The sequence below is a fragment of the Schistocerca cancellata genome, chromosome 7 (genome assembly GCF_023864275.1).
Source record: "Schistocerca cancellata isolate TAMUIC-IGC-003103 chromosome 7, iqSchCanc2.1, whole genome shotgun sequence".
Classification (NCBI taxonomy): domain Eukaryota; kingdom Metazoa; phylum Arthropoda; class Insecta; order Orthoptera; family Acrididae; genus Schistocerca; species Schistocerca cancellata.
The window spans coordinates 524,425,777-524,443,993 of record NC_064632.1 but is presented as its reverse complement, the minus strand read 5'-3'; the positions used below and the strand labels follow the sequence as shown (position 1 = coordinate 524,443,993).

The 18,217-nt window shown below is 41.3% G+C and overlaps 1 protein-coding gene across 2 annotated transcripts in view; it reads left to right on the top strand.

Annotated features, from left to right (window-relative positions):
• The window catches only part of LOC126092624 (WW domain-binding protein 4), a 102,492-nt gene that overhangs the window by 62,859 nt on the left and 21,416 nt on the right, over nt 1–18,217 (top strand). Inside the window, exons 1-2 of one of the 2 annotated variants that reach the window (XM_049908342.1) lie at nt 8,218–8,329; nt 14,157–14,229. In XM_049908342.1, coding sequence (XP_049764299.1) covers nt 8,280–8,329; nt 14,157–14,229 — 123 coding nt within the window. In that variant the 5' untranslated portion in view covers nt 8,218–8,279. Of the gene's footprint in view, nt 1–8,217; nt 8,330–14,156; nt 14,230–18,217 lie in introns of those variants that run through there. The other variant, XM_049908343.1, reaches the window with a different exon arrangement.

Sequence of the window (18,217 nt, the reverse complement as noted above, 5' to 3'; positions counted from 1 at the left end):
CCCCCCGGGACGGATTTAGTGTACCCCAACTGTAATCCATGGAATAGTGCGAATGTGTCCGATGTCTGCGAACCGTGTAACTGAGGCGGAACATGGGGACCGGCCCGGTATTCACCTACCGGGATTTGGAAAACCGCCTAAAAACCACATCCAGGCTGGCCGGCACATCGGCTCTCGTCGTTAATCCGCCGGGCGGATTCGATCCGAGGCCTGCGCGCCTTCCCGAGTCCAGGAAGCAGCGCGTTAGCGCTCTCGGCTACCCTGGCGGGTCGACACATAGTTCAGGACATGTGACATCAAATACAATTAGCTGGATGAAAAGCTAGTTTCTGCTTAAAATGGCGCGCAGTAAATCTTCAACATCAGGCATTACTTTTTACTTTATTACGTCTTTACTACATACGCAACACACTTTGCGGACAGTATCCACATACAGCACTGAATGTACATGCAAAACTATACCATTGTACGACACATAATTCAGGACATATGACGTCATAAACATTGAGACCAGTGAGAAACTAGCTTTTGCTTAGACTGTTGCGCAAATTACCCACACTATATTCATCCAGTGGTTCATAATCAGAACGATTTATGACTTCCAACAAACTTAATGTATAATTTTATGCCTTTTTCCAAACATTCTCTTACATGCATTTGTAAACTAATCAGACGTTTGAAGCTCTTTTATACATGGGAGTTCGATTCTTTATAGAATCGTGGGTTTACTTGTATAATCCTAAAAGTAAAACCTAGTATTAACGCTTGAGAGAATTTTACGCTTTGTGAGATCAGTGTTCAGCAGTTAGAACGGTTCTGTCATTAGCTGAAAACACGTCACAGGGCTCGCTCCGAAACCTGCCTTGACCCACATTCACGAAATCCATTATTCGAACCTCACGTCTTCAAATTTATTTCACATCTTGTCGCTGCTATTCTCAGTCTGAAGACGGTCATCCAAGTCTCATATTGGAGATGGCAGCCTGATAGTAGCTTCTCTTTTGCATTCACAATCCTCCCGTGGACTTTGTTCTCCACAGCTCAGTTGGGAGGGCTTTTGCTGAAGTTTGGATTGGTGCTGTTGTAAGAAGGAAGCTTTTTCTGGATTTCGATCGTGGTTGAGAAGCGTGTGTTACAAATAATGGATGCCTTAGATCTGTTTCTTACCGCTTTTTTTCAATCTCTGTTGTTACCCGTCTTATTGTATCTGGCGCTGATCATAGGCACCTTGTGTGGCGTGTCTCGTGAAGAACCACGTCACCTTAATTAGTACGAGGTGCATTCAAGTTCTAAGGCCTCCAATTTTTTTTCTCCAGACTGGAAAGAGATAGAAACATGCGCATTGTTTTAAAATGAGGCAGCGTTCATTGTCAATACGTCCCAGAGATGGCAGCACCGTATGGCAGATGGAATTTTACCACCAGCGGCGAGAATGAGAAATGTTTTAAATACTTAAAATGGCGACGTTTTCCTTACTTGAATAGTGTGCAGTCATTCGTTTTCTGAATTTGCGTGGTGTGAAATCAATTGAAATTCATCGACAGTTGAAGGAGACATGTGGTGATGGAGTTATGGATGTGTCGAAAGTGCGTTTATGGGTGCTACAGTTTAATGAAGGCAGAACATCGTGTGACAACAAACCGAAACAACCTCGGGCTCGCACAAGCTGGTCTGGCGACATGATCGAGAAAGTGGAGAGAATTGTTTTGGGGGATCGCTGAATGACTGTTGAACAGATCGCCTCCAGAGTTAGCATTTCTGTGGGTTCTGTGCACACAATCCTGCATGACGAACCGAAAATGCGAAAAGTGTCATCCAGGTGGGTGCCACGAATGCTGACGGACAACCACATGGCTGCCCGTGTGGCATGTTGCCAAGCAATGTTGACGCGCAACGACAGCATGAACGGGACTTTCTTTTCGTCGGTTGTGACAATGGATGAGACGTGGATGCCATTTTTCAATCCAGAAACAAAGCGCCAGTCAGCTCAATGGAAGCACCCAGATTCACCGCCACCAAAAAAATTTTGGGTAACCGCCAGTGCTGAAAAAATGATGGTGTCCATGTTCTGGGACAGCGAGGGTGTAATCCTTACCCATTGCGTTCCAAAGGGCACTACGGTAACAGGTGCATCCTACGAAAATGTTTTGTAGAACAAATTCCTTCCTGCACTGCAACAAAAACGTCCGGGAAGGGCTGCGCGTGTGCTGTTTCACCAAGACAACGCCCTCGCACATCGAGCTAACGTTACGCAACAGTTTCTTCGTGATAACAACTTTGAAGTGATTCCTCATGCTCCCTACTCACCTGACCTGGCTCCTAGGGACTTTTGACTTTTTCCAACAATGAAAGACACTCTCCGTGGCCGCACATTCACCAGCCGTGCTGCTATTGCCTCAGCGATTTTCCAGTGGTCAAAACAGACTCCTAAAGAAGCCTTCGCCGCTGCCATGGAATCATGGCGTCAGCGTTGTGAAAAATGTGTACGTCTGCAGGGCGATTACGTCGAGAAGTAACGCCAGTTTCATCGATTTCGGGTGAGTAGTTAATTAGAAAAAAAATCGGAGGCCTTAGAACTTGAATGCACCTCGTATGTGCAGAGTTCCTCCAGATTGGAGCGGCAGCAGAGGAACATAGAGCAAGAGCGGATGCGCAGAGGATACTGGACTGTGCTCCCCGTGTGGGGTTTGTCGGTTTGTGGACGTGATTGATCCTGGTGCATACCTTCAGTCTGGTGTCTGTACAGTGCTGTTTGCAAGCAAAGGGACAATCCAGTATCAACCCTAGTTATTTGGAATGAACGCAGTGATTTGAATTGCTTCCTTTCCAGGTGATGTTCAGCTTTGTTTTGACTCCTTTATGCGGATTAGGTTTCAGGTAGTTGTCATAGTAGTTAGCAAGTTCTTCGAGAGCAGATATTAGTTTGGATTCTAATTCTTCAAACGTCGCTCCTTAAGCAGCGACAGCAGTATCATCTACATAGGTGCAGGACTGGGTTCCAGTGTTGGTATATGTATAGTACTGGGCGTGCCTCCTAAGAGTCATCAGTCGTATTTTCTCTGATGTTTCGTCTGACATTTACGATTCCATTTTTACTGTGTGTATCTGGAGTCTTCTGAAAATAATTTATTTCGTTACTGAAAAAGAATAGAATCGTTTAGTTTTCACCCCCCCCCCCCAGAAAATTTTATTTTACCCCCCATGGGGTAATTATCCCCAGGGGAATTACTGCCTAAACATATTCCTATACAGAGAGAGCGAGTCATTGATTCCTAGCGACGACATGATGGGCGCAGCCCTTTCGCTTTCGACACCATTTAGGTTTTGCATGGGCCAGCAGGGTCTAGTACAGCGACGTAACGCCACTCTGAGAGGTGTCTAAAGGCATACCTGTCACATCGGTGCCTAGTAGTAGAGGACGGGCTCTCTCTGTACAGGTACACATTTTAAGTACTCAACAAGACCGTGCAGATGGCACCGAGGGTGATGCCAAACTGGGGAGGTCTTCGCCGTTTTATTCACACATGTTTCAGTGTCACAAGCCACAGGAGGTCGCGAATCCGGAGGGCTGAAAAAGCATAAACACCCTTCGCTTCTTCGGATCCCGGTCACATTTCGTCGAATGATTTTGAATGGTCCTAGTGGTTCCAACCTGTACAACAGAGCAAAAATTGCGGTCGCGCTACGTGACAACGGGATGCGATCTCGGTCAGTGGAATTGCTGGTCGACGATGTATTTAGAGAGCCATTGAATCGTCCGGCGAGTGTTGGCAGCGTCAAAAGCTGTGAAGACCGTCTCCCTGTTGCTCGTCGGACTGCGAACTGTCATTTTGGGGCCGGCCGGGGTGGTCGAGCGGTTCTAGGCGCTGCCTGCCTCGGGCATGGGTGTGTGTGATGTCCTTAGGTTAGTTAGGTTTAAGTAGTTCTAAGTTCTAGGGGACTGATGACCTCAGATGTTAAGTCCCATAGTGCTCAGAGCCATTTTAATAATTTTTTTTGTCATTTTGGGCTTCTAAATGTGTGGGAATTAACGCCCGAAGGTGAAATTCTGAGTCCCGGCCTTTTTTCGCGTGTGTCAGTACCTTGTTTGAAGCTTCGCCAAGCCTGAGGATCACGTTTCAGGGCGCTCGCTTTTGCACCATTACAGAGGAAGTTTGTAGGCACCTGTTAGCCAAATTTCAAACTTATACGTCGCAGTGGTAGACAGTTACGGGGTTCCGAAAAAGCGACCCATTAATTTTGTTTCGCAGTGTAGATTTATTGACGTATTACGGTACGCACTGTCGAATGTTCGAAGAACGTAGTCTTCGTTATTCTTCCTGATTAAATGTACACTACTGGCCATTAAAATTGCTACACCACGAAGATGACGTGCTACAGACGCGAAATTTAACCGACAGGAAGAAGATGCTGTGATATGCAAATGATTAGCTTTTCAGAGCATTCACACAGGGTTGGCGCCAGTGACGACACCTACAACGTGCTGATATGACGGAAGTTTCCAACCGATTTCTCACACACAAACAGCAGTTGACCGGCATTGCCTGGTCAAACGTTGTTGTGATACCTCGTGTAAGGAGGAGAAATGAGTACTATCACGTTTCCGACTTTGATAACGGTCGGACTGTAGCCTATCACGATTGCGGTTTATCGTATCGCGACATTGCTGCTCGCGTTGGTCGACATCCAATGACTGTTAGCAGAATATGGAATTGGTGGGTTCAGGAGGGTAATACGAAACGCCGTGCTGGATCCCAAGGGCCTCTTATCACTAGCAGTCGAGATGACTGGCATCTTATCCGCATGGCTGTAACGGATCGTGCAGCCACGTCTCGATCACTGAGTCAACAGATGAGAACGTTTGCAAGAACCAACTGCACCAACAGTTCGACGAAGTTTGCAGACTATTAGCTCAGAGACCATGGCTGCGGTTACGCTTGACGCTGCATCGCAGACAGGAGCGCCTGCGATGGTGTACTCAACGACGAACCTGGGTGCACGAATGGTAAAACGTCATTTTTTCGGATGAATCCAGGTTGCGTTTACAGCATCATGGTGGTCGCATCCGTGTTTGGCGACATGGCTGTGAACGCACATTGGAAGCGTGTATTCGTCATCGCCATACTGGCGTTATCACCCGGCGTGATGGTATGGCGTGCCATTGGTTAAACGTCTCAGTCACCTCTTGTTCGCATTGAAGGCACTTTGAACAGTGGACGTTACATTTCAGATGTGTTACGACCCGTGGCTCTACCCTCCATTCGATCCTCGCGAAACCCTACATTTCAGCAGGGTAATGCATTGCCGCATGTTGCAGGTGCTGTACGGGCCTTTCTGGATACAGAAAATGTTCGACTGCTGCCCTGGCCAGCACATTCTCCAGATCTCTCACCAATTGAAAACGTCTGGTCAATGGTGGCCGAGCAACTGGCTCGTCACAATACGCCAGTCACTACTCTTGATGAACTGTGGTATCGGGTTGAAGCTGCATGGGCAGCTGTACCTGTACACGCCATCCTCGCTCTGTTTGACTCAATGCCCAGGTGTATCAAGGCCGTTATTACGGCCAGAGGTGGTTGTTCTGGGTACTGATTTCTCAGGATTTATGCACCCAAATTGCGTGAAAATGTAATCACATGTCAGTTCTAGTATAATATATTTGTCCAATGAATACCCGTTTATGATCTGCATTTCTTCTTGGTGCAGCAATTTTTTTGGCCAGTAGTGTATTTTTTCCAGCGCTGCACAATCGTGTAACCTACACCCCATTCTAACCAGTATTACTACACTGCTTGTAAAAAAAAATAAAAAAAAAATAAAAAGAACGAAATGAAATTTCACAGTTTAAGAGGCTATATGATGCTATTTAATTGCTAACAATATCGAGGCAAATTCAAAAAGAACTTACCACTACGACGTTGTAACCCCTTCTGGCCTGGATACCTGCGCTGATATGGTTGGGAAGAGGGTCATAACGCTGTTGTACCCTCTCTCGGGCAAAATGGCACACAGCTATTGTAACTAGACCGGGATACTGGTACTGGGACACAGTTGACGTCCGAGCTATTCCCACACATGGTCTCGGGGACAGATGTGGGGATCTTTCTGGTTGGGGAGTACCTCGCCATCACAAAATTTTTAAAATAGAAAACATAGAAGTCTGATGCTACCGCTGCTAGACATGTGAGCAGCCCATAGTGGCTTCCCTTCTACGTTTTCTGTTTTTAAAAAAATTGTGACTGAGCTTTATCGCTTGATATTTGTTTTATGCGTGACATGTAAGTACTATATCTTTTCTTTTTATACTGCTAGTCAACACTCTTAGAAGTGGCCGAAACCTAGGTCAAATTAACTTCATTTTTGCGACCGAAGGCCGTTATTGTTTTAATTTTTAATTATCTAAGTTATTTTTTATTAGATTTAGAAATAAAAAATCGCTGCGTTTGACGAGATTCAATCGTACGACTTTTTACACATCAGGTGTATCCGCTAACCACTACGTTACGCCAATTCACATCGGTAGATTGCTGCATGTGACTCTGAGGCCCGGTCGCAATAATGAAGTGCAGCCTTCAAAAATTTGGCTTTACCCAATATCGTGCGAAGCTTATCCATTGTAGGCCGATCTCTGTGATTATAATAACAAATGTAACGCTAAATCACGTCTTGTGCCGAATGATCAGTAGGGTTCGGCTAGTGCTCTGTATGAAGCATATGTGTTTCACAAGCGTCGTTTGTGTGTGTGTGTGTGTGTGTGTCGGGGAGGGGAGGGGGGGGGGGGGTTGTAGCAAGTTAGCAACGGCGAACGGTTCAAGCGTGACGTTGAGCGCTCTATTTGGAGGAAACCAGCTCTAACGCGTGAATTGTAAACTATCAAGTAATTTTAATCGGACTGTAGTCGATTTCTTTTGGCGAGGAATGTCCTCTCTGCGTGTGCTAGACCGCATTTTATGTCTTCGTTGCTTCGTCCGCCATGTGTTGTTTGGCTTCCGAAGTTACGAAATTCCTACACTTCGTTGTACCCAGTTTTGATGGTATATCGTCTAATTTTGTTTCTGCTACTCGTTGTTACTTCCGTCTTTCTTGGGTGCTCATTAGACCGTTCATTCCGTTCAACAGCGCATGCACTTGTACCTCACTTTTTTCGGGGATGTCAATATCATTAGAAAACCTTATATCTTTTCATCCTAAATTTTAATGCCACTCCTGAACCTTTCTTTCATACCTGCTGTTGCTTCTTCGATCTACAGAGTGACGATGGGTGCTGGAAGATCCCTGTCTCACCCCCTTTCTAATCCGATCATTTCGCTCTTGGTTTTTCATTCGTAATTTGCCCTCCTGGTTTTCACCCGTGTTTCCCCTTAGCTTCGTCCTGTCTTCTTCAGAATTTCTAACATCTTTTATATTGTCTAGCGGTTTTTCTATGTCGTCAAATGCTACGAAAGTGTCTCGGTTTTTCTTAAATCTTGCTTCCGTTATTAGAACTGGTTCCTCGGTACCTTTGCCTTTCCTAAAGCCAAAGTAATCATCTTGTAACAAGAGTTTCGCTTTTCATTTCCATCCATCTGTACATTAATGTGGTTCGATCTGATTTTCGTATTTTAACGGTGTTGCAATTATCTTTGGTATGCCATACCGTAGTTATTTTCCTTTTGCCATTACGGTGTATAAACACCGCTTTTTTAAGTGATTATTAACAACGCCTTAGAAATCGAGTCCGATTTTAAAGTATCTGTATCAGAAACAAATATACGACCCGTTCTCAAGACTGCGAGAGATAAGGAGGCAAGACGTTGCAGCAACAGAGAGAGGAGCTGTGGACCCTCGGGCCATAGGTTGAAGCGGCGGGCAGTTACATTGCCCCTCTCCCGGGCTGCTTTATTTTTAACAGTCTCGCGACAAAAATCAATCTCAACTACCCATTGTTCAGAGTTTCAGGCACCGTTTTAGCTTCTATTTTTGCAGAAGCGCGAGCAAAGCCCCGCTACCACAGAGCGCTGATATTGGGCCCGCTGTTTTGTTTGACGATCGCGTTCCGTTTGGTTGCGCAACATTGTAGTGCTTCTCCACTTCTTAACGTTACGTCCGCCAAGAACTGGCGGAGTATTTTCGCCCCTTCCCCTAAAAGTTCATTACGTGATTACCTTCCCCTAATTCTCATTGTTGAAACCTATTATGAGGTGGTGCTCATGTTTTAAAGTTACGTGATGCCTTTCAGCAACACTGCAGTGGCCCTAAGCAGTTGTGTTTCGTACACAAGTTTTTGAACGTTTGAGCAAATGTGGGCGTTTGCTGTGAATCCGTCGTCTGCTTGGAGCTGGAGATATTTGTGTGTATGCTACAGTCTAATCATTTGCACCAGCGCAAGTGTCGTCCCATTTCCCTTCCCTCCTGAGGAACAGAAGAATAACCTCAGAAAATAGATGAAATAGTTCATGTTAATAATAATAATAATAATAATAATAATAATAATAATAATAGCTTTATTCAACATCGAATGGTACACTGCACATGTACAAGGAAACAGTAATGATTAAAGTTATTTGTACAATACACAAGACACATTCTTCTGAATACGTCATTAATTTACAACAAAATTACAATAAGGTGCTAACTGATTTCTATTCACATAATTTCACAAAGCATTTGTTGTTCTTCATGTAAGTATGGTACTCTTCTAATGTGTAGAAAGGGTGTTTTACTAAAAATTTCTTAAGCTGATGTTTCAGTTTAATTGTAGGAAGAGCCATGACTGCACTAGGCAGTGCATTAGCTAATTTTATACCTGCGTACTGAGGCCCCTTTTCGTAAAGTGCTGTTCCGTGGCTGCCAATGTAAAATCTTTCTTTGTTTCTAGTATTGTACTGGTGGAAATCTGAATAAGTGTTTGGGTGCAGTCTTTTCACAAGCAATATGGCTTTTAGAATGTATGTGTTTATAACAGTTAACACCTCTGTTTTTGGAAATAAGTTGCGACAAGATTCCCTATATTTTGCTCCACAGATTACTCTCACACCCCTTTTTTGAAGAATGAGTAGCTTATCTGGATTAGCTTTGGTTGTTGCCCCCCAAATTTCAATACCATAGTTCAAGTGAGAGGAGAAAAGAGCGTGGTATGCAGTCTTTAGGACTACGGTGTCTCTACAGAATTTGCTAATAGTACTGATTGAAAATATATTTTTTGACAACTTAGTTGCTAGGGAGTCAATATGTGTGTCCCATTTCAGGTTGCTTTGGATTGTTAAGCCAAGGAATTTTACACTAGACTCTTTCTTTGCCAATTCGTTACCCATGTATAATTTAATTTCATTATTCAAACTACGTTTGTTAAACTCCATCAAACATGTTTTACTGGTGCTTACATTTAAGTGGCTTTCATTAAAAAACTGAACAATTTCTTTTGTCACATTATTACACTCGGCCTCTAGTTCATTACATGATTTTGTTTTACATACAATGGACGTGTCATCGGCATACAGAACAATTTTGGAATTTATAGTACAGTATTTAATATCATTTACATAGATCAAGAACAGAAGGGGGCCCAACACCGAGCCCTGGGGCACGCCATATTTTATGCAAGTGATCTCTGATTTGTAGACATTACTTTCCGTTTTAAGTAGAACAAACTGTTTTCTATTGCTCATATAACACTTTATTAGGTCATAAGCAGTGCCTTTAATGCCCATGTTCCATAGCTTGTCTAATAGGATGTCAACGTTCACACAATCAAAGGCTTTTTCCAGGTCTAGGTATACACCTGCCACATGTTCCTTGCATTCAATACTCCCTAACACCTCTTCAATTAGTTGAGCAGCTGCAGTGCTAGTTGATTTACCTTTTAGGAATCCATTTTGATTTTCGAACATCAGGTTGTGTTTGTTAAGAAAGTTTATAATCCTGTTGTATATAACTTTCTCAATCAGTATCAAATTCCACGACTTTTCCTTACACCATTACTATTCTTGCACTTATTACAAGGTTCTCCAACTAACTGCATTAAAAATTGCCAGCAATTTCTCACAGAAAACGCTAATACATTATTCAGTAGAATCTGCAGAGACGATAAAAAATGATATCATGAGACCTTAATTTGAGTGATAAGTCACCTAGGCACCCACCAATCTCCTAGGCTTTTTATGGGGGGCAGGATCTTTCTATCCATCTCCTCTTTCCAGTTTAGTGCTAACAAGCTCAGTTACATGCCAACAGATGTACCATATAGATTATCTCAAATTTTCATTTATTTTTCTGACTATGTTTGTTTCTGTAAAGAAAAAAAGGTGATACTTTCTTGACCTGTTACAGTAATGTTTTCCTGTCAGGTGGTTATACAAATAAAAATATAATGCGTAGTTTTGGACATACTATCATGTCTTTCCATGCCCTTTTCACAACATACCATTTAAGGTAAAATGCTTATAAAAAGCACTCAGATCTGAGCATCCAACACTCTCTTAATTATTAAGCACTGGCGATGGCTGTTGGCATTACATCAGTGTGATTATTCAACACTGTTTAAACTAAAAAAGATGGTCATAAATCGATTCAGTAAACAGGCTTAAATGTTGAGTCATTCTTATGACTCAAAGTAGGCTGGAAATATTTGATCAAATTTAGAAATGCTGATTTTATACTTTACATCAGTTAGAAAGCACAGAAATTAAATAAAACTTAAAAAAAACAAACATTCAATTGACTTTTGGAGTATCTGATGTAATTAGCACTTTTACAATTAGCAGGATACATCTACATGCTACTCTGCCAACTACTGTGAAGTTTATGACGTAGATTACTTAGCATGATACCACATCTCTGGATTTCTACCTATTCCAGTCATGTGTAAAGTGTGCAAAATGTGACTTCTTGAAAGCCTCTCTGTGTGTGTTGTAATTAGTCTATATTTTGTCTTCATGGCCCTTACAGAAGCAGTATATCACAGAATGAATAATATCTCTAGATCCTTCTCTTAGTATTGGTTCTTGAATTTTTGTAACTAGTCTACTGTGGGATTGAATAGATCTTCAAGAATCTGCCATATATATATTTCTCTCCAGAATCTCTGTGACACTCTTCAATGAGCCAGACAAACATGTGACCATTTGTGCTACCCTTCTTTGCATACATTCAATATCCCCAGTTAGTTCTATTATGTATGGGTCCCACACATTTCAGCAATGTTCCAAGGTGGGATGCACAAGTGTTGTGTAAGCAGTCTCCTGTGAAGACTGATAGCATTTTCCTAGTATCCTGCCAATGAACTGAAGTATGTCACCTTTCTTTCCTACGACTGAGCCTATAAGATCATACCTCTTTGTATCTCTACAAATTGTTTGATCTAAATATTTGTATGAATTACTGAATTCTAATTCTGAGTAATTGATGTTGTACCTTTATTTTTATGATGGATTAAAGCAAATTGCCAATATTTGCACCACTCTGAAACCTTATAAAGATCTAACTGAATATTGGTGCAGCTTTTATCAGACAGATATACTACATACAACAAATGGCATCCCTCAGGGATCTGTCCTTGGCCCTGTTCTTTTCATATTGTTCATAAATGATCTCCCAGAACACATACCAAATGACAGCTCCTTTCTGTATGCAGATGATACAAATATCCTGATAACCAGTAGAGGTGACACATGGCAAGATGCGGTTAATGAAACTACTTGTCATTTACAATCGTGGTTTGAAGCAAATAGACTACTCATAAATAGTCAAAAAAACTGTAAGTATGAACTTCCATACTAGAAAAAATCTAACCCCTTTCAATGCAGTTATAGTTATCGGCAAAGATGACATTACGTACAGGCAGGACACCAAGTTCTTGGACTTACCATCAGTAACACACTAAATTGGAAACCACATATTGAGGCATTGTCACAAAAGCTTAGTAAAACCTACTATCTATTACAATCATTAAAAGACACAGCCAGTGTAGATACCTTGAAGCTGGTGTACCATGCCCTGTTTGAGTCTGTTTTGAGCTGTGGCCAAATCTTCTGGGGAAAGAGCTCTGATTCTCTCACAATTTTCAAGTTACGAAAACAAGTAGTAAGTATAATGAAATGTGAAAAAAGAACTGAACACTGTAAACCACTATTTCAACAGCTAAAAATCCTGCCACTGCCATGCCTCTAAATATTGGAACTAGCTTGTTTAACAGTACAGCACTTGGAGCCCTCGACAGAAATGCAGACCGCCACACACATGACACCAGAAACAAAACACAGTTACAAATTATAACCCACAACACAAAATTATATGCAAATGGGGTTAAATGTATGGGCATTAAAATATAGAAGCACCTCCCAACAGACATAAAAACAAGCAAAAACCCAAAAATAATGAGAACTAAATTAAAGGAATTGCTACTAAATCACTGTTTCTATTCTGTACATGAAGTTCTTGAAACAAAATTTTAATTACTTGCAATAAACTGTTTATTCAGTTGTAGAAATTTCTACTTAGTAAGATAATTTAATTGTTGTATCTTATCTGTATTCTGTCTGTATCTCATATACATATTCTGCTATGTGAACTATGTACCACAATATTTTAATTACTTGTAATAAGCTGTATATTCACTTGTAGACATTTCTACTTAGTAAGATAATTTAATTATTGCTTGTTACTCGTATTCTGTCTGTATCTCTTATATATATTCTGCTATGTGCAGTATGCACCACCATCATCTCTCATCACACACCATCTTTTTTATGTTTTGTCTATATATCCTACGTGTATTCTGCTATGTGAGTTATGTACCACTACTGTCATCTCTCGTCATATACCATCTTAACATAATTTTTCAAATTGACTTGTCCTGTATCATGATGTGCTTTGCTGTACAAATTGTATGATCTACAGGACCAATAATAAATCAAATCAAATCAAGTACTTCACTATTAATAACTGCTTCGGCTGTGAAAAGTCTGAGGTTACTATTAGTATTGTCTGCAAGGTGATTCACATACAGCATCAATAACAAGGGTCCCAACACACTACTGTGGGAAGCACTTCTACATCTGTCAATGACTTCCTCCAAGGTAACCTGCTGCATCCTCCCTATAAGAAATCCTCAATCTAGTCTCAAATTTCATTTGTTACCCCCTACATACCTTCAACAACATGTGTAGTGTCATACTGAGTCCAATGCTTTTTGACAGTCAAGAAATATAGCTTCTACTTGACTGCCTTGACTCATGGCTTTCAGGATGTCACATGAGAAAAGAGCAAGCTGAGGTTCACATAATCAATGTTTTTAGGATCTGTACTGTTTGGTATATCTCTTCAAAACATATAATTTATTTGAGTACAGCACATGTTTTAAGATACTATAACAAACGGACATAAAAGGGACTGGGTAGTAGTTTTGTTGATCACGTCTGCTGTCATTCTTTTAGACAGGTGTGCCCAGTGACTGGGCACAGATTTTTGTTCCAGTGCTCTGTAGTGTATTATGGTTTAAGTGGAAGCTAACTCAGCTGCAGATTCTGTATAGAACATGACAGGTATCCCATGAAGTCCTGGAGGCCTGTTTTAGTGATTTTAGCTGTTTCTCAATACCACTGACAGCAGCATATATGTCACTCATCTTTGCAGTGTTGGGGGAAAATGAATTGGGCCTGTGCATCCGCTTCTTTGTAAGTGAAGGAACATTTGAAAATGGAATACCGTGGAGGATCCTTCCATCATGCATTGCTCCACTAGGGGCATGTATGATCAGTGTTCGATCAATTATTCTGTTGGTATATGGAAATGAAAAATCTTAGGGAGGAATAAAAATGTACATGGGCCACACACACTGTTTGGATAGTAATATACTATGTGATGGGTTGTAAAGACAGAGAGAAAGGGAAGCAGATGAAATGGAAGGGATGGTAATAATAAGGACATTTTAAAATTATGTAATCACTATAAGGGCGGAAAGGATAGTTGTCTGAGTGTAAGCACTCATTTGAAATGATGTTCAATGCAGAAACCAAGTTTCAGTTCAGAGAGGAAAGGTGTAACATTTTTTTATGGGATATAAGTACTCATATGAAATGCTATATTTTTCACTTCTTATAAAATTTAATTCTTGTGCTTATGTGCTACATTATTTTTTGCATCTTCATTTTCTGTATGTCATTTCTTCTTTATTTTAGGGCTGATTACTGGAAATCACAAGCAAAGAAATTCTGTAAATTTTGTAAATGCTGGATTGCAGATAACAAACCTGTAAGTATGGAATTGTCATACTATTTTGTGATATATATTTTTTCCTTTGTCTGAAAGCAAAGATCAAATTTTGTAATTATTTAAAAATATTGTTTCCTGTAACAATTCCATTAAATTTTTGACGTTAGCAAATAATGGCATTTTCTTGACACAGAGTTCATCAATAAAAACCACAATTTACCAAGTGAATTTTTCAGTTGCAAGCTGGAGAAAAGAGAGAGAAAAATAAGTAAATAAGTGGTGTGGTTGTCAGTATCAGGCAATTTTAATACACGTAGTTGCCTTAATTTACCATTGTACTGTCTGACTTATTGTTGCCTATCCGGTATTTGTCACCTTTTGTGTACTTAGTATGAAGCTTCATAAACTAATGTGTTAAACTTGTAGTACCAATACAGGAAAATGAAAGAGAAGTGGAATACCAGTGTTAGTGTTATGCTTATTAGGCAAGTATTTTGGAATCACTGATACTGAATATTTACATGTTGAGGGGCATAAGCTAATATCATGCTATTGTAGATATAAATGAAAAGGGAGGGATGGTTTCTGTATTTAAAAAAAATGCCAATCACATGGAGTACAGGTTAGTGGGTACTAAGTTGAATGGTTTTTGGGGAGACTTCAGTATTTATTTTCTGCATTTAAACTACTAATCAAGGAAACAATGGGTTAATAAGTCAATATGGTATCAACACAAACAAACTCCTATGTGCTGAGGCAGGGGAACCGCCGCTCGCCATCCGGCGGAAACTCCTCATGGTGCGACGAGTGTGTCAATTCCTTGTCTGTCCTACCTCCCCTGCGTACCTTACCATTGTCCGACCGCCTATGGAACATCTCTTTTCCAGTCATCCCAGGGCAACGAGACCATTTGGGATTCGTACTAAGCATTTGCTTGAGTCCCTTGGTATGGAGCGTGTGGCACCCCAACTCCAGGGTTTTACCCGCCTGCCTCCCTGGTTGCTCCAGAGGCCCAGCGTCCTTTTAGACTTGTCAGAGTACCGGAGGAGCTGCACTCCTGTTTGTTTTTACGTCCTTATTTTACGATGTTTTAAACCGGCATCTGGACCATGTACCAGTATTTACGGATGGCTCTAAACAGGGGGACTCTGTTGGTTGTGCTGTTGTTTTCCCTGATTGAGTGGTCAAGTTACAGCTTCCTGCGGCGTTTACCATCTTCGATGCCGAATTGTTTGCGATCTTGCAGGCATTGGAGCAGAAATCTTAAGTTTCTCATCTGTTCTGACTCCTGAGTGCCCTTCAGACCATACAACACTTGTACCCAGTGGATACGGTCATCCAGAACATCCATGATGCCCTACTCCACTTGCAACGGCAGGGGAAGGAGATTTCTTTCTGCTGGGTGCCGGGGCACGTTGGTATTAGGGGAAACGAACTGGCAGATGTGGCTGCCAAAGATGCATGTTGTTGAATGTGCCGTCCCCCTCCATGCTGTTACCTCCCTTTTGCATTTTCGTGTTATGCGTCAATGGGAAGAGGAGTGGCTGGCAGTCGGTGAAAATAAGCTGCGTCTGGTCAAGGCCACCAGGCAGCCATGGCGTACGTCCTACCAGTCATGCAGGTGGGATGAGGTTCTTCTCACTCGCCTCCGCATCAGGCACAGTCCCTTAACGCATGGTTTTTTACTCCGGTGGGAGGACCCCCCAATCTGCAGTGCTTGTGGCATCCAGATTACTGTCCACCACATTTTACTTGACTGTCCTTTATTCTCTGACCAGAGGGCAGTGGTTTCCTTGCCACCGGATCTGCCCTCTATTTTTCAAGATGACGCAATGACTGTGGTTAAAGTCTTATGGTTTTGTGTCCTGTCCAATATGTTGCCTCGGATTTTAGGGAGAGGATTTAAATGTGCTGCTGGGTGACTGGCTTACCCAGGCTTTAGGTAAGAGGTCCGCCAGTCACGATTACCTACTTGTTTCCCTTCGATTTATGTTCTCTTTTCCTTGTGTTTCCTTTTCTTTTTTAGTGCGTTTCTTCTCCTCTTGTTTTGCCTCTGTATGTGAGGATTTGGAACTGCGTCAGGCCTTTGTCTTTTAGCCATTCTCCTTGTTTGCTGTCCGTCTTCGTCCCTTCACCGCATGTGTTCCTGTTTCTATGAGTTTGGGCGCTGATGACAGCCAAACAAACAAACAAACAAAGAAACAAACTAATCAAGGAGCTCAGTTTGGAATGTTTCATACTTAGAAATATATCCTATTATGTTGACTCCAAAACTGTGGTGCTTACTTTCACTTACTGTTGTCACATGGAATTATTTTCTAAAAGTGATTGTCCAAATTGAGGAGTAATAAAACCACATAAAGTGGATAGACCACTTATCTTGCAAACTGCTCTTCATAAATCTTGAAATTCATATTTGTTTGAGACTATCAAAAGCCAGAGGATAGAACAGTCATTTATACCTTATTGGTACTTTTAGCTGATAATAAAATCAGTTTCAGTTGCATTATTATTTACACAATGAAAATATAAGACATAAAAGTAATTTTCATGTAGTTTAGAGTTGAGTTCTGTAAGATTGTGTAAAAGACTTCAAAAAGCTTGTGTCAGATGTAAAATAAAATACTTGGTGTCCATTGAAATACTTGATATATGCTGAAAAGAAACTTCAAAATGTGCTTGATTTGCCTTTCATCCCATTAAGTACTGATCTGCTAGATTCAAGATTCAAATTTCCTATTAACTGCATGAAAATTACCTAAGTTTTTTGTAAACAGACTTATATTGTTGCAAAAATGGATGATAAGCTTGCAGGAAGAGATAAGTGGAATGTTGTTTCAAAGTTGCAGATAATGCTTTTTGTAACAGATGTTTTTCTATAATAATATACACTGCTCATGAACAGTTGTACATCACCTGCATGTCTGCAAACATGTGAAGTCTTAGAGTCAAGGGGAGTGAAGAATGAGAGAATAATTGTTATGAAAATAAAAATAAATATAAAAAAATTACTGACAAATAAAAGCAATACAATAACCAAAATCAAGGCCATCTATTTGGAAGTACACATTTTTTGCATACCATGAAATCAGCATCTGCTGTTGACTAACATTCAATTCCATGTTGTTCCAACCAATCCATTGTAACATGCTTAAATCCTTCTTGGTATTCAGTCCATAAGTTGATCAATATATTGCTGCTCACATATGTCCCACTATCTGATGAATAGCTTCTTCATCTAGCATGTAGAGGTGTCTTACAATACACATTACAAGTTTAAACTGGTCCCAAGCAGATCAGCAACTATTGGAGGACATTCCATGTATCTTATCCTTGTCCCCATGTAGGGGTAGCGTCTTTAGTTAGTAATCAAAACGTCACTAGGTCCTGGGTTCAAATTCCACCTCCGCTTAAATTTTGAACGATAATCAGCATTGGCAGCAAAAGACTTCCAGCATAAGAAGTCACATGTCAAAGAGAGTGGAGGCGCAGACAGAGATTCAGGGCACTCTCTTGCTTTTGGGGTGCATGAGGATGCAGAAGGCAATGGAAACCACTGCATCAAAGACACAAAATGTGTGTCCACAGGACATGTGGTCTGTAATTCAAAAAAATGTCATGATGATCTCTCCATTGGCAAAAGATTCCGGACCGAGCAAGGTGGTGCTGTGGTTAGCACACTGGAATCGCATTTGGGAGGATGACGGTTCAATCCCGCATCCAGCCATTCTGATTTAGGTTTTCCATTATTTTCCTAAATCACTCCAGGCAAATGCCGTGATGATTCCTTTGAAAGGGCACGATTGACTTCCTTTCCTATCCTACCCTAATCCGATAAGACCGATGACCTTACAGTTTGGTCTCTTCCCCCAAACAATCCAAGCCCAACCAAAAAGATTCCAGGATAGTTTCCCATTTGGATCTCCAGGAGGGGCTGCCAAGGGTAAGGTGACTGTGAGAAAAAGATTGAATAACCAATGAAAGGATAACATTATATGAGTTGGGGCATGGAATGTCAGAAGCTTGA